Genomic DNA, 14288 nt, shown 5'->3' with positions numbered 1-14288 from the left:
CTGGAACTATGTCCCCTTTCTGGGCCTTTTCTCTTTTTCAACCCAGGCCAAAATTTTCCCAGCTGTCCTTCTGTTCCTCTACCTCTTTCTAGCTTGAGATCTCTTCCAGGGAGGCTTTCAGGATTAATCCCACAGGGAGTGGCCTCTTCCAGCTTCTGAAGGCTGGCTCTCTCTTCCCCCTCCCTACTCCCAAATGACCAGATCGTTGAAATGTATTTAAAATCAATGCTTACACTGAATATTTGTGTTTCTATCTTATCCAGAAAATCTCTTTTTCTGGTCCATAAGCTGTTCCCCTTCTCCCCCTCCCCAAATAATGTGGAGACTAAATCAGTGCCCCCTACTCTGCCAAGTTACTGAGACCAAATCTTGGCTCTGAGACTGTGTGACCTTGAAGAAGGTATTTTCCATCTTTGCGGCTTAGTTTTCCCATCTATAAAATGAAGGGGTTGGAATCAATGAGCTCCCAGGTCCCTTACATGTCTAACAACCTGCAGATGAAGCTTTCCCACCCTTTGCCCTCTCTGCTTCCCTCACTCTTTTTCATCCTTCCTATTCCAGCTCAAGGATCATCTCCTCCAGGAAGCCTTCCCTGCAGACTTCTGGGAGTCCCCATTCGGGTCCCCTTTTATCCTTAATCACTTCTACCAACTCCTTAAGCCCCCTTTACTTCGTACATGTTTAGTCACCCATTTTAAGCAAACCCAGGAAAATACTAAGTTATACGTCTTGGGATCCTGGATCTGTGAGAGACCTTAAAGTGTCACATACTCCCAACCCCTCATTTTACAAAGGGGGAAATGAAGGTCCAAAGGAGGGAGGTGACCTGCCAGAGGTCAGAAAGCAGTGCTGTAGTGGAACCATTACTAAAATCCAGGTGTTCTCACTCAGTCCTGAGCTCTCTCTATTACTTCATACTGTCTCCATTATTTGTCATTGCTTCTTTCTATCACAGATCGGGCTACTATTAGATACACAGAGAAGTCAATAAAGGGGCAAGGTGGCAGAATAGAAAGAGTCAGGACCTGGGTGCCCCAGTGTGAGGCCTTCCTGCCCACCTGCCCCCAGGAAACAGTGGCCTGTGGGGGTGGTACCTACCCTGGAGCCGGCTCCCGTCAGACACTTCCCCAGCCTCCTCTGCCTGGGAATAAAGTTTTTCTGCAGGTTTCTCCTTCTTTGCCTTTCCAGACCTTGACATCCAGTCTTTGGCTGATTCAGCAAGTTCTGGCAGATAAACAGGGTGTGTGTATGTGTGATTATTCTGCACGAGGTCTCTAACTGGCCTCTTTGCCTCCCCTAACCCCAAACTCTACTGCCTCCCATCTGATCAATATGGGACTATCTTCCCAGAGTCGGGGGTTTGAACAAAATGACCCCACAGTGCCGTGGAGATGTGTTAGACCCCACTGAGTGTGGGTCTACAGATGCACTCCCAGGGGTGGGGGTCACTAAGCATTATGGTTGTAGAAGGCCTTCTGATTAGTTGCAAGGGGGTAGGGAAGGATTGAGAAGCAAAAATAAATAGAGGCAATGATGGGGTCAACCATTCTCCTGTGTCAGTTAAAGAGTTAAAAGTCTGGGGCAGCCAGGTAGCACAGCGAGTAAGAGCACTGGCCCCAGTGTCGGGATGACCTGGGGATTGAATCCCAGGCTCAGATACTTAGCACCCACCCAGAAACACCTGTCTGTGTAACCTTGAGCAAGTTACTTAACCCCAATTGCTTAAAAAAAAAAAAGAGTTAAAGGTCTGTGTCATTAAAAGAAAACTGCCTGAACATGTGATCGATTGACTGATCAATCATTTAATTAAACTGAATCCCAACATCGAGGAAGTAAAGGGGGGGAGGGCAAGGTTAGGGAGAAAAGTGAAGTTAGAGGTTGTGTGTCTGTTGTCAAGGACTGAGGTGGCTTGAGTAGAGATGATGTCCAAAGGAGGGCGACGAGAATTCCAGGGATGGGTTCTAGGCACAGAATTGAAGAGTGCCGGCATTCTGTAAGCTCCTCCCTCCGATCCAGCTGCCAGACCCTCGACTGCAGGGCATGGGGATGGGGGGGGGCAGATCTGTTTCAGGGCTCACCCCAACCCAGCTCCCATCTCAGCTAAGCATTGCTCTTAGGTGCTTGGCCCTGTACCTGCTGGGGAAGGGGCTCCTTATCTGAGGGATGCCTGAGGTTCTCCTTTCCCACCCCTCTGCATGGAAGATTCCCAGCTTCTCCTGATTGGAAAGGACTTCCTCACATCTGACTCAAATCCTTCTCACTGCAGCATCAAGTCTGGTTCCTCTTGCTGGGCCTCCAATATCTGGAAACCATTGGGATGGCTGGGAGGCTGTTGGATTGGCTGGGTCCTGGCCACAAAGGGGAGGGGGAGAGAGAGAGGGAGCAGGAGAGGAGGAGAGAATAGAGAAGGGAAGAGAAGGGGGGAAAAGGAGGGAGGGTGAGAGAGAGAGAGAGAGAGAGAGAGAGAGAGAGAGAGAGAGAGAGAGAGGCACATAGGGAGAGTCTGTCTAGACTGGTGTGTAGTATTTTTAAGCTGCTATTATTGTTGCTTTCCTCTTGCCTTGGGCCAGGTGGGGAACACATTAAAAGGAGGGGGGTGTTTCAGGGAATCCCTGAGTAGTTGTTGGGGGAGGGAAAAGAGAGAGTTGAAGAGGACATTTGGGAAGGGAAGGAGATGGGTGAAAAGTCTGGCCCTGGGCAAGCTGGCTGGGGCAGGAATGAGAGGGGGAGGGTCTTTGGATGGAAATTGTGTTTGTAGAAGAGCAGAGGAAACTAGAGTGGGTGGGGGAGGAGAAAAATGGGGGAGGAGTGTGTGAGGTAAGAAAGAGGCAGAAACAGAGGGAACGAAAACAAATAGCAGGGAAGAGACACAAAGAGAAAGACTCAGAGATGGAAAGAAAGAGGAAGGGACCAGAAGGGATCTGTCTGTGTGTAGGGATGCATAGTGTTGTGGGTTTGTAAGCTTAGTCCAAACGATGGCCCACCGCTGAGGAGTCAGGGTGGAAGAGGGGAAAGTCAAGGCTCCATCTCTGAATGACAAGTTACAGGACCCCAGGCTGAGCCCTAGAGACCTGGAGGTCACTAGGCCTGACTCCAGCCCCAGGCTGAGTCCTGACCGCTGTCAGAGACTGCCCCTCCTGAGCCCTCGGACCCCTCTCCTTTTAGAATCTTGGAGACGGCCCTCCTCTCCCAACTCAGCTTGCACATCCCTCCCACACCTATAGGATACTCACTGGAGGTGGAGGCAGAGAGGGTAGATAGGGAACAAACCTAGGCCTGCTGGAGCCTAGCCCAGGTATGTGACATGAGCTTCATCTCAGGACTACCTTTAATCTTACCTAAGGCTTCTACAGCAGAACAGGTTATAGGCCCTACTCTAGGAACGGAGAATCCTTGTCCTTACCCTACTCTCTCAAGTTAGAAGGCAGAGGCTGGGGCTGTCTCCCCTCCTCCCCAGACCATGGGGCTCCCTTAGGGCAAAGACTGTGCACTCCTTTCAGACCCAGGACTCACTGCTAGAAGAGGTTGTCTTCCCCTTGGACCAGAGGGGTGTGTCTCCCCCTCTGCCTAGGGGCTCGCTGTGCCTTCCAAAAGCCTGAAGGAATGATTAACACTTGGCTTGGCAGCCAAGACTCAGAAGAGAAAACCCTAGGACTCGAGTGACCCACAAGCCCCCCCTGATAATGGAAAGTGAACTCTTGCTGTGGAAGCCCCTCACCTTCAGGCAACAGGGGCATTGGCCTTTCTCTCTTCTCATATTGGGCACTATGGATTTCCTCACTGCCCCCATCACCTTCTAATACCCCCTCCCCAACCAGTCCCTGGGGGGCTAGGAACGGAAGGGAGGAAATAGCTGTGTCTGTCTTCTGTTTGGTGGCCTGGCCACCACTAATAATATTAGAGAGACAAGAATTGGTGGTTTTAATGGTGTCTAATTAGCCCCAATCACTACTTCCTGGAATTGTAGTCTGGGCCCCTTAGGGAGCTGGAGAAAGGGGAGGGGAGGAGGAGATAAATGGACTGGAGGGAGAGAGGGGAGCAGCCACTCAGGGAGTCCTCAGTCTGAAGGGAGAAACAAAGTCCTTTCCCCATTGGATCCTCTGCACAGAAGGGGAAGATTAGGGAGCCCTTACTGAGTGAAGGAGACAAGGACCCTGCCCTCAGGAAGTTAGGGTGTGAGCAGAGCAAAGTTATGGGCCCATCTAGGGTACTAAAGTGAATGAAGGAGGAGGCTTCCAGATCTCAGAAGTGTGAGGTGTGTGACAGTGTGAGTGCTGAATGTGTAGACATTAGGACAACCTTATTATGATTCTCTGCTGGGGCTCCAGAGGACAAGCCTAGGGCTAAGTAGGCAAAAATAACTGGGTAAAAATAAGCTGCTCTGGGAGGTGGCAAGTTCCCTGTCAGGGGAAGGGTCTAAGTCAAAGCTGGAGGGTCCTTCTGTCAGGGAAGATGTAAAGGTGATTCCCACACAGGGTTGGCCCAAACCTCCGAGGTTCCTGCCAGTTCAGAGATCTGGTGATTCTGTTATTCAAGATTCTAGAATCTTTTAAGATGCTAAATTTATGATTCTAAGAACCCACTCTCCAGGGATGGGCTTAAGTGGCCACAGGAAAGGGTCCCAGCAACAGCATCAAGTGGAAACAGCTTTGCCAGGTGTTTGGGGATCTTTCCATGGGGCTGGATTCCAGTGCCTTACTCCCCCAGCCCTGTATAGTAGAAAGACCCCTGGACTTCTTCCAGAAGACCTGAGTGTGAGTTCTTCTCTGATATCTATGAGATATGCAACTATGGGCAAAGTATTTAGTGTCCTTATACCTTGGTTTTCCCATCTGTAATGTGGGAAAAATAATATTCTATGCCTCCTCCACCAACCATTGAAAATATGTCTTGGGGAACAGATACTCTGTTAGTGAGAAACGTTTTGTGAGCAGCAGGGTTCTGAGGCCCTTGGACATGCCCTTTACATGGCCTACTTGGGGACAATACACACACACACACACACACACACACACACACACACACACACACACACACACCCTGGACTTTCTCCCCTCTCTTCACATCAACCACAATAGACTCCTTTACTGGTCTCCCTTCCAGGAGATTATATTCACACATATCTATGCACACTTCCATGCAGCTCTGCCACCTATAACCAAACATGCATCCACACAGCATCCACACTGAAGAAGACTGATGGGGAGATGCCCTGGACAGGACTTCAAGTCCCCTACCATCCCAGTAAAGACCGGTGTCTGGAGGGGGCCCCAAGAGAGAAAGCCTGGTTTGGGAAGGGGCTTCTCAGCTGCTCCTCCTTCCCTCAGAATCCTGGGAAGGGAGGCACACAAGCAAAGAGCTAGCCCTGCAGTGATGATGTCCATAAATGAAGTCCACTGGTATGCTGCATGCTGGAAAACTCCCAACTCACCAGAGACCCTGAGGACCTCCTTGACTCGCTGCTCACACTGGGCGTGGGCATTTCGAAGAAGGATGATCTGCTCCTCCTTGGTTATGACATCATCGGCATCTACCTGCATCGAGGAAGGAGGAAGAAGGGTAGGTAGGTTAGATGGAAGGCAGGATTTCCTGAGTAGACAAGGAGCCCTGTGTGGGAATCACCTTTCTCTGGTGATCAGTGCTGACTTCCTGCTTCCTCCCTGTCTTCAGCAGACAGTTCCTGCTGGGAATTCATAGGTCTGGAAGGTTTGTTATAACGGAATTGGTTTTGGGCTGGGAGTCGGAAAACCAGTGTTCAGGTCTTAGCTTTGACTTGTCACTCTGTGAACTTGGCAATCCCTGTTACCACACTGCCTTGTCTGTAAAATAAGGAGGAGGGTAGGGGTAGCCCAAATGATCCCCAAGATCCTTCCAACTCTGTTCATTATGGCATCATGTTTCATTTTCTAAGGACCCTTCTTAATTCTTTGTTTAGTTCTGTGGTATCACAGAAAGAATATTAAATTTGGAATAAGTAGGGAACAAGCATTTATATAATACTTACTATGTTCCAGACACCATGCTAAATGACTTACAGATATTATTTCACTTGATTGTCACAATAACTCTGGGAGGTAGGTGCTGTTATTATTTCTATTTTAAAGTTGAGGAAACTGAGGTTATATGACCCTAAGTGGCTTACTTAGGGTCATATAACTAGTAAATGTCTGAGGCTAGATTTGATTTCAGGTCTTTCTGACCGCAGGCCCCACCCTCTAGCCAATGAGCCACCTAGGTTTAAATTCTCACTTTGCCGCCTATCAGTTGTGAGGCCTTAGGCCAATACTTTTTCTTTTCTGAGTCTCAATTTCCTTCTTTGAAAAATAAAGGGAGGTTGGATTTAGGGGTTCTTGACTCCTAAATGTCCATGCAACTTTTTAAAACTGAAAATTATTTTGACGGTTTTCAATTTGTAATATTATTTTATACATTTATATGATTATATTTTTATTATATTATTCACACACAATATATAGTATATTTTTATATATTCTTATATTATATTATTTATGTATGTTATTGTAATATTATTTTATTCATTTAGCAACATTATTCAGAGAAGGGTTCCCTAACCTTCATCAGACTGCCCGAGAGGTCCAGGACACAAAAAAGGTTTAGACAGTCTCTGAAGTTCTTTTATTTTCAGTAACCAGGTGACACTGACAATCTAAGGTTTACAACAACTGGGCAAGGTGACTAGTGAAAAGATGATCACCCCCATTTTCTATGGGAAACTGAAGCTTAGAAAAAAAAATAACATGATCAGCTGAACTAGACTGCCTCTAAATTTCTTTGCTACTCAATGATTCTATGACTTGTCCAAGGTCATACACAGCTACCATATTGGTCTTCTGACTCCTATGCTGGCATTTTTCCTACTACCTCATGATACCCCTACTGTCTATTAAATGTGTCAGAGGGAGTTGGGGGGAGGAAGAGGAGAAAAGCTCCTTCTGATCTATTACTGCCAATCAATCCTGGAGGACTCTTCTCTGCATATCCTCCAAATTCTTCCTGCCCACTTCCCCAAGGGGCATCAAGGTGGTACAATGAATAGAATTTTGGATCTGGAGTCAGGGAGACTTGAATTTGAAATCCTGCCTCAGACACTTACTAGCTGTGAAGTCTCTAAATCATCGTCAGTTTCCCCACTTTGGGGCATAATAATAGTACTCACCTCCCTGGGTAACTGTGAGATCAAATGAGATAATACATAAAAAGTGTTTGCCATCTAGATGCTAGCTATCATTACTAGGCCTTAGGCTTGACCATAAAGCCTCGAGCCACAGCAGCTTCCAATGATTGGCCTTTCTACCTTAAACAAACAAAACAAAAAACCTTAAGAGATACCTTTAAAAAAAATACTACAGCCATTTCCTGATATCCACCCTCCCTTCACCCCGCTATGCTGTTAAACTCTTCCTGGAAAAAAGAAAAGAAAAGAAAAACATTTCAGGAAAATTGGCCCACAAAGCAACCGTGGCTGATAGTGTATGTAACATTCAGCAGCTATAGACCCCCACCTTTCTGCATTTTGCAATTTCCCTCTTGTTTCTAGGGCTTTCGAAGCCAATTCCCCTCCTCTGCCCTAATCCATAAAGTTTGATTCTTAGGAATTGCTCCTTACTGGATTAAATATTTAGATATGGGAGAAACTTAAACAATAATAATAATGTCAACAGAACAAATGGCTGAGTCTAACGGATTTGTTTGTAGAAACAGAGGGGTTCATGAGAGGGATATGAAATCAGATCATTGCTACGAGAAACTACAGAAAGCTCATTCTTAAGGAGATCAGACTCATTTAATGATGCAGACTTTGCAAGGAAATAGTAGAAACTGTTCAACCTATCATGGCTGGTTTCAAAAGTGTAGTGCCTACCCACAGCCTAGCATGACTCTCAAGGTCCCATAATTTATATCATTCACCAGGGTCTCTACTTCCTTTTCTTCCTGAAATAATACAACTCTGCTACAAATGCCAATCTCAAAGTAGCCCTGAGAATTCTACACATAAACTACTGAAATTGGAATATTAGCAGAGACCAGATGATCTCTCCCTTCCTTCCCATATATGACACTGACCCACAGAAATTTCAGAGCTAACTTCTTTTAATAAATTCTATTATACTGAAGAAGAATATGCAAAATGAAGGGTTCTCAAAATACAGAGACCTAGTGAAAGCCTTCAAATTCACAAGGGACTGGAACGAGGTAGATATCAAACATGCACATGATACTGTCTACTGCTGGAGTGATCCCAAGGATGCTTTCAGCTCTCCTAGTACGACATCCTAGTATTTTTATTCAATTATTTAAAAAAAAAATCAGTCCTATCTACCTGTACAACAGTCCTATAATGCTAAATAATAATAATTAACATTTATAAAGCATGTTAAGGTTTGCAAAGCACCTTACAAATGTCTCATTTGATCCTCCCAACAACCTGGAAGGTAGCTGGTATTATTATTTCCATTTTACAGATGAGGGAACTGAGGCAGACCAAGTTAAACAACTTGCCCAGGGGGATCACACTTCCCTCTTGTTTCTAGGGCTTTTGAGGCCAATTCATATGAAATTTATATTATATATATAAATGGATTTATATATATAATATATATTATATGAAATTTATATGAAATCCCTATTATGTAGGGATTTCGAGGCCAACTTATTAAATGTCTGAGGTCATATTTGAACTCAGGTTTTCCTGGGGCCCTCCAGTGCTCTATCCACTTCACCATAGCAACAAAAGAATAATGCCAGGATGGCAACTTGTCCCAGGATCATCTCTATCTGAGCTTCATTGAATACAAAGATGACATTGAAATCATAGTGTTAACTGACATTTGTGAACTTTGGAGTCTACAAACTATTTTGTATAGTCATCTCACTGAAGCCTGACAAGAAACCTGTTAAGATGGGTTTTCTAGGTTCTGTTCAGTCTTGTCTGAGTCTTCCCGACTCCATTTGGAGTTTTCATAGCAAAGATACTGGAGGGGTTTGCTATTTCCTTTTCCAGCTCATTTTATAGATGAAGACTCTGAGGCAAACAGGGTTAAGTGACTTACTCAGGGTCACGCAGATAGCAAGTGTCTGAGACTGGGTTTGAACTTGGGAGGATGAGTCCTTCTGACTCCAGGTCCAGCGCTCTATATGCCATGGGGCCACCTCACAGTCCTATTCTGGCTATAATCCTATTATTACTAATGAGGAAACTGAGACTCCGAGAGGACCACAGGTCTTGGTCCATAAAGGCGATCTAGTCCAACTCTCTCATTTTTGTTTATAAGAAACCTGGGCACCAGAGAAGCTAATCAATTTCCTTGAAGTCCTATATCCCTTGGCCATGTTCATTCACAAAGCTACTAATTCTCATAAAACGTCAAAGCTAGACAGAATCTTAGAACACAGAAAATAGGATGCTTGAGCAGGATATAGAATTTTAGAGCTGGAAGGAGACTCCAAGATCACCTACCTCAAGCTCTTCATTTTACATGCAGGGAAACTGAGACCCAAATCATGAGATGATTTATCTAAGGTCAGACAGCAGAGCTGGGATTAAAACGCAGGCCACCTGATCCTAAGACCATATTTTAAAGTTTTTCCAATTTTCACATTCTACGATGTCTAAAGAATACTGATTTACAGCCAGTGGACCTGGTCTTGAATCCTAACTTTGCTACTATCAGTGTGAACCTGGGTAGTAACTTCCTCTCTCTCGAGACTCCCTCTTACAAAATAAGGGCATGAGACCAGATGACCTCTAAAGTCTTTTTTAGGCTTAAGTTCTATGACCTCCAGCTCTGGCTTTCTATCATGAGTCTATGAGGAAGCCCAAGGTCCAGCCAGGTTTTGCCTCTGACCTCTAGGCTGTGTCTCCTCCCACATTCTCCCTGCCATCATTCCCTGGAGGAGCCCAGTTCCTGCCCAGTCCCCAACAGATTTCCAATAAGCAGGGAAAACTCTTTCAGCCCAAGGGGATCAAATCCCTGAAGCTTGGGGACATTCCATTCATGAAGCCTGGGGACATTCCATTTCCTCAGCCTCTTCCTGAGACACTGGGTCACTATGGTTCTAGAAGAGCCCTGGAGACCAGGGACAAAGTGCTACACATATGTTGCTGTTGGTGGTAAGTTGTTTCAGTTGTGTCCAACTCTTAGTAACCCCATTTGGGGTTTACTTGGCAGAGACACTGGAGTAGTTTGGCTATTTCCTTCTCCAGTTCATATTATAGATGAGGAAAATGAGGCAAACAGGGTTAAGTGGCTTTCCCAGGGTCACACAGCTAGTATGTGTTTGAGGTCAGATTTGAACTCGGTCTTCCTGATTCCGAGCCTTGTGGTCCATCCACTGTACCACCTAGCTAAACATACATCTTCGGCAAAGGGTCATGGGGGACTCAGGGCTGTCCTGAGGAGTGAATGGTAGGTATGGTGTGAAGTTCAGCTGTTTTTATCTATCTTTGTATCTTCCTTGTCATGCTTCCCCCCAATAATTTATTGGTTTTGGAGACAGAAGATTGACCCTTTTAGGTGTATGATCCTGAAACCCTCCCTTTTTCTTCTCTGGGCCTCGGTTTTCTTAACTATAAAATGAGAAGAATGATAATGGTACCAACTGCCTCAGAGAGTTATGGTGAGGAAAGTACTTTGTAAACTACTCTAAGTTATTCATCCTGAGGTGAAGGAATGGCAGAGGTTGGATATTTCAAGACCAGTTGGGTTGGATATTTAAATTAAATTAAATTAAATTTAAATATTGGCTGTTTAGGGGGCAGCTAGGTGGCGCAGTGAATAGGGTACTGGCCCTGGAGTCTGGAGGACCTGAGTTCAGATACAGCCTCAGACACTTAACACTGACTAGTTGTGTGACCTTGGGCAAATCACTTAACCCCAATTGTCCTGCCTTCCCCCCTCCAAAAAGCAAAAAAAAAAAAAATTGAATGTTTAAAGACCAGCTGGGTTGGATATTTAAATTTAAATGCAGGGGTTGGATATTTAAAGACTAGTTGGACTAGATGGTTTCTTATCAACTTTAACAATCTATGTTCTATCTCTGTTCTAAGGCTGCTTCTAGCTTTAAGTTTTTTTTAATAAAGTCCTTCCCAACATTCTACGTTCCATTAAGCACTTCCTATCTGTGAAGCACCTTAAGTGCCTGGGGTACAAATACAAGCAAAAAGAAAGAAAGCTCTTGCCCTCAAAGAGTTTACATTCTAATGGCCAAAGACTACAGCTCTCACATTCTGCCAGTCTAAGAAGGCTGGCATTTCAGAGAGTATGAGAAGCCAGTGAAGGAGATATTTGGGGGAGGGGGTATGTGAGGAGCATTTCCAGTGCCTTCACATGTTACCCCCCCTCTGGTTGTGTCTTTCCATATAAAAAAAGGGGAGGCCATCTGGCTGTGGGAACAGACCAAAGGGATATATTCATTGCATCTTCTCTGGTTTAGAATCTCAAATGTAAATATATGCCAATAATCATGCAAAAAACCAATATAATTTTGCTTTCCTTCCCCTCTTCCTGGGCTAGTCAATGCCCCACTCCTAAGCGGGGACCATGTATCATCCCAATGAGATTCAGAGAGCCACATCATCTAAAAAGTTGGAAGGAAGGCCTCATAGTGGGACTTGAGTAATCCTCCTCTGGGAGAAGGTTGTGTTTAGGTAAAGGCTGGGGCTCTGGAAACCTCCCTTCATTCATATCTGACTCATGACTCTGGGGCCCAAAGGGTTAACGCTGCTTCCTTTTAAGACCATCCCAGAGCTTCCTCACACCAAGGCTCCAGATCTCACACCTACCCGGAAACCCCTTTCTCTGGGCCTCCAGCTGACCTGGGGTCATGGGAAAAGGAGGGCTAGAAGTTGGGGGAGAGGGCTGGTCAGGAAGGTCAAGTCCAGACTCTCAAAATCTCCAGGGTGGCCACTAATAATGACAAAATGAGTAGCAACTCCCTTTTCTAGAGCTGCTTTAGTGCTACAATTGATATAGGCATGAAATTATGAATCCTATTATTATTAAACCACTCGCATTTCAAAAGCACTTGATGGCTAACAGGGAACTGTCCCAGAACCTCAGTACCTCAGAATTAGAAGCAGCTTCAAAGACCATTTGGTTTAATCCCAACCTGAACAAAAACCGACCCCTCATGGCTCACCAGCCTTTGCCTGAAGAACCTCGGATGAGGTCTTGCCTCACTCATTCTTCCTTTGGAGGAAGCCGAGATGGTTCTGATTGTTAGGAAATGTTTCCCCACACCAAGCCTACTCTTGCTTCTTTGCAATGTCTCCCCTTTCCTCCTAATTCTGCCCTCTGGGGTCAACCATCACAAGTCCAATAAGATTCCTCTTTCACAGGACTGTCCTTCCATTAATTGAAGACTTCTATCAATGTCTTCCTCAGTTTACCCCTCTAGACCCTAGGTTCTCCATCTCTAAAATGAGGGGGTTGGACAACATAGCCTGTGAAAGGTTCCTTCCAGCTCCAAATCTGAGGTCATATGATTCCTAAGTGCAGGGGTCTGTGAGTCCCTCATGAATACTGGACATCGAGTCAGAAGAGCTGGTTTCAAATTCTGCTTTAGATACTAGCTGTGTGTCCCTGGGCAAGTCACTTAATCTGCCTAAGCCTGTTTTTTATTTATTTTTTAATCTGTAAAATGGAGATAAGAATAAACTGTACTTCACAGGATTGTGAGGATCAAATGGGATAATGTATTTCAAAGGCTTTGCAAATTTTAAAGCATTAAATGTGAGTTGTTGTTAGGCAGCTAGGTGGCTCAGTGGATAGAGTGCTGGCCTGGAGTCAGGAAGACCTGAATTCAAATTTGACCTCAGACACTCACTAACTGTGTGACCCTGGGCAAGTCACTTAACCCTGTCTACTTCAGTTTCCTCATCTGTAAAATGAGCTGGAGAAGGAAATGGCAAATCACTCAAATACCTTTGCTAAGAAAATCCTAAATGGGGTCACGAAGCGTTAGTCATGTCTGAAATGACTCAACAACAACATTATTATTACTAAGGAGTCTTTATCTGTATGGTCAGAAGGATCAACAACACTGATAAGCTGAATTGGAGATGCTGCCATTGTCTTCTTCCTCATATATAATCATTCCCTCATCTTGTTTGATAAAGTTCAGGTAGAAATGGTCCTGGGGCAAGCCACTACCCTGCTAGTATTTATTTCTTTTAACTCAGTGTGACTCACTGAAGACTGCTGCATGGGTGAAGAAAATAACTGCTTTTTGTAGCTGAATAAGAATATTTGGATATCAGGTCATCCACGCTGAAAATATCCTTAGTAAAACTCCAGGAGCAGACAGCGTGATGAGAATGATACACACCTTATACTTTCCCACAAGATTTTGATTTCTTATGCCTTGTCTCTATATTTTGAAAACATTTTATTCCAGGCCATTTGGAGATTGTGCATATTTGGGATGGAGACATCTATCAATAATATTTTTAAATATTTTTGTTAGGTTAAAATATTTTGTTAGGTCAAGGCAATAGTACTGTCTGTAACAATGGTCTGGTTTCAATACAGTTTATTGGCTGAGTTCTCCAGGATAATTTGAGATCTGTATTTCTAGAATGGAGATTAGTCAAGGATTCTATAATCCCAGCCACCAGGCCATCTTGCTAGGTATGTTGCAGGCCCTAGTTTTTTTTACAATCTGCAATGAGGTTGCAGAGATTCTGCTATTTCTTGGAATCATCTTCATTGATCACTGTCTGTACGCTGTAAACAGGATCCTGCTGTAATTTCTGATGGCAATGCCCAGTCCTGAATTACCAGCCTAACCCCTTGTTTCCATAAACAAATTTGCAGGACTCAGCCATTGGCTATGCACGTCATGTCAACCTGCTGTTGGCTTAGTTCATGTGAATATGACCCTTTTGATTTGCCTCTTGGATCTTATCGATTTCATAGGCTTCCTCCTGAGGCAAACCACTTCTGGTTACAAATCTCAGGGTGTGCACCTGTTATTGGCATTTACTATTGCTCAGTGAATTGATAACTGCTTGTTCCAAAAGTATTTCTTTACATTTTTAACCTGTTTGCAATGTGCTCTAAGAATGTCTCTCAATCTTCCTTCTTTTCACAAGGAAGTGTTAAGAAAATCATAGCTATATAGTTTTGGATTGCAAATTCAATTCAATTCAGTCCAATCTAAGTCAATTCAAACATTTTAATATGTACCTACTGAATGCAGAGAATGGAGAAGTAATGGGCATCAGCTCAGGTAGGACTCTGAATGCCAGAAAAAGGGGGCTGAAATTT

The 14288-nt window shown here is 44.5% G+C and overlaps 1 protein-coding gene across 3 annotated transcripts in view; it reads right to left on the bottom strand.

The window, feature by feature from the left end:
- Positions 1-14288, bottom strand: part of PTH1R (parathyroid hormone 1 receptor) — an 80030-nt gene that overhangs the window by 34155 nt on the left and 31587 nt on the right. For 2 of the 3 annotated variants that reach the window (XM_069095898.1, XM_069095899.1), the window contains 2 exons: positions 5432-5534; positions 1099-1224 (listed from right to left, as the gene is read on the bottom strand). In XM_069095898.1, coding sequence (XP_068951999.1) covers positions 1099-1224; positions 5432-5482 — 177 coding nt within the window. In that variant the 5' untranslated portion in view covers positions 5483-5534. The remainder of the gene's footprint in view (positions 1-1098; positions 1225-5431; positions 5535-14288) is intronic. The other variant, XM_069095900.1, reaches the window with a different exon arrangement.

Source organism: Petaurus breviceps, unplaced genomic scaffold, assembly GCF_028583685.1.
Source record: "Petaurus breviceps papuanus isolate PSGF00001 unplaced genomic scaffold, PetGlider_PUasm1.0 227, whole genome shotgun sequence".
NCBI classification, from domain to species: Eukaryota; Metazoa; Chordata; class Mammalia; order Diprotodontia; family Petauridae; genus Petaurus; species Petaurus breviceps.
The sequence above is the reverse complement of the archived record's forward strand: the minus strand, read 5'-3'. Positions and strand labels throughout refer to the sequence as shown.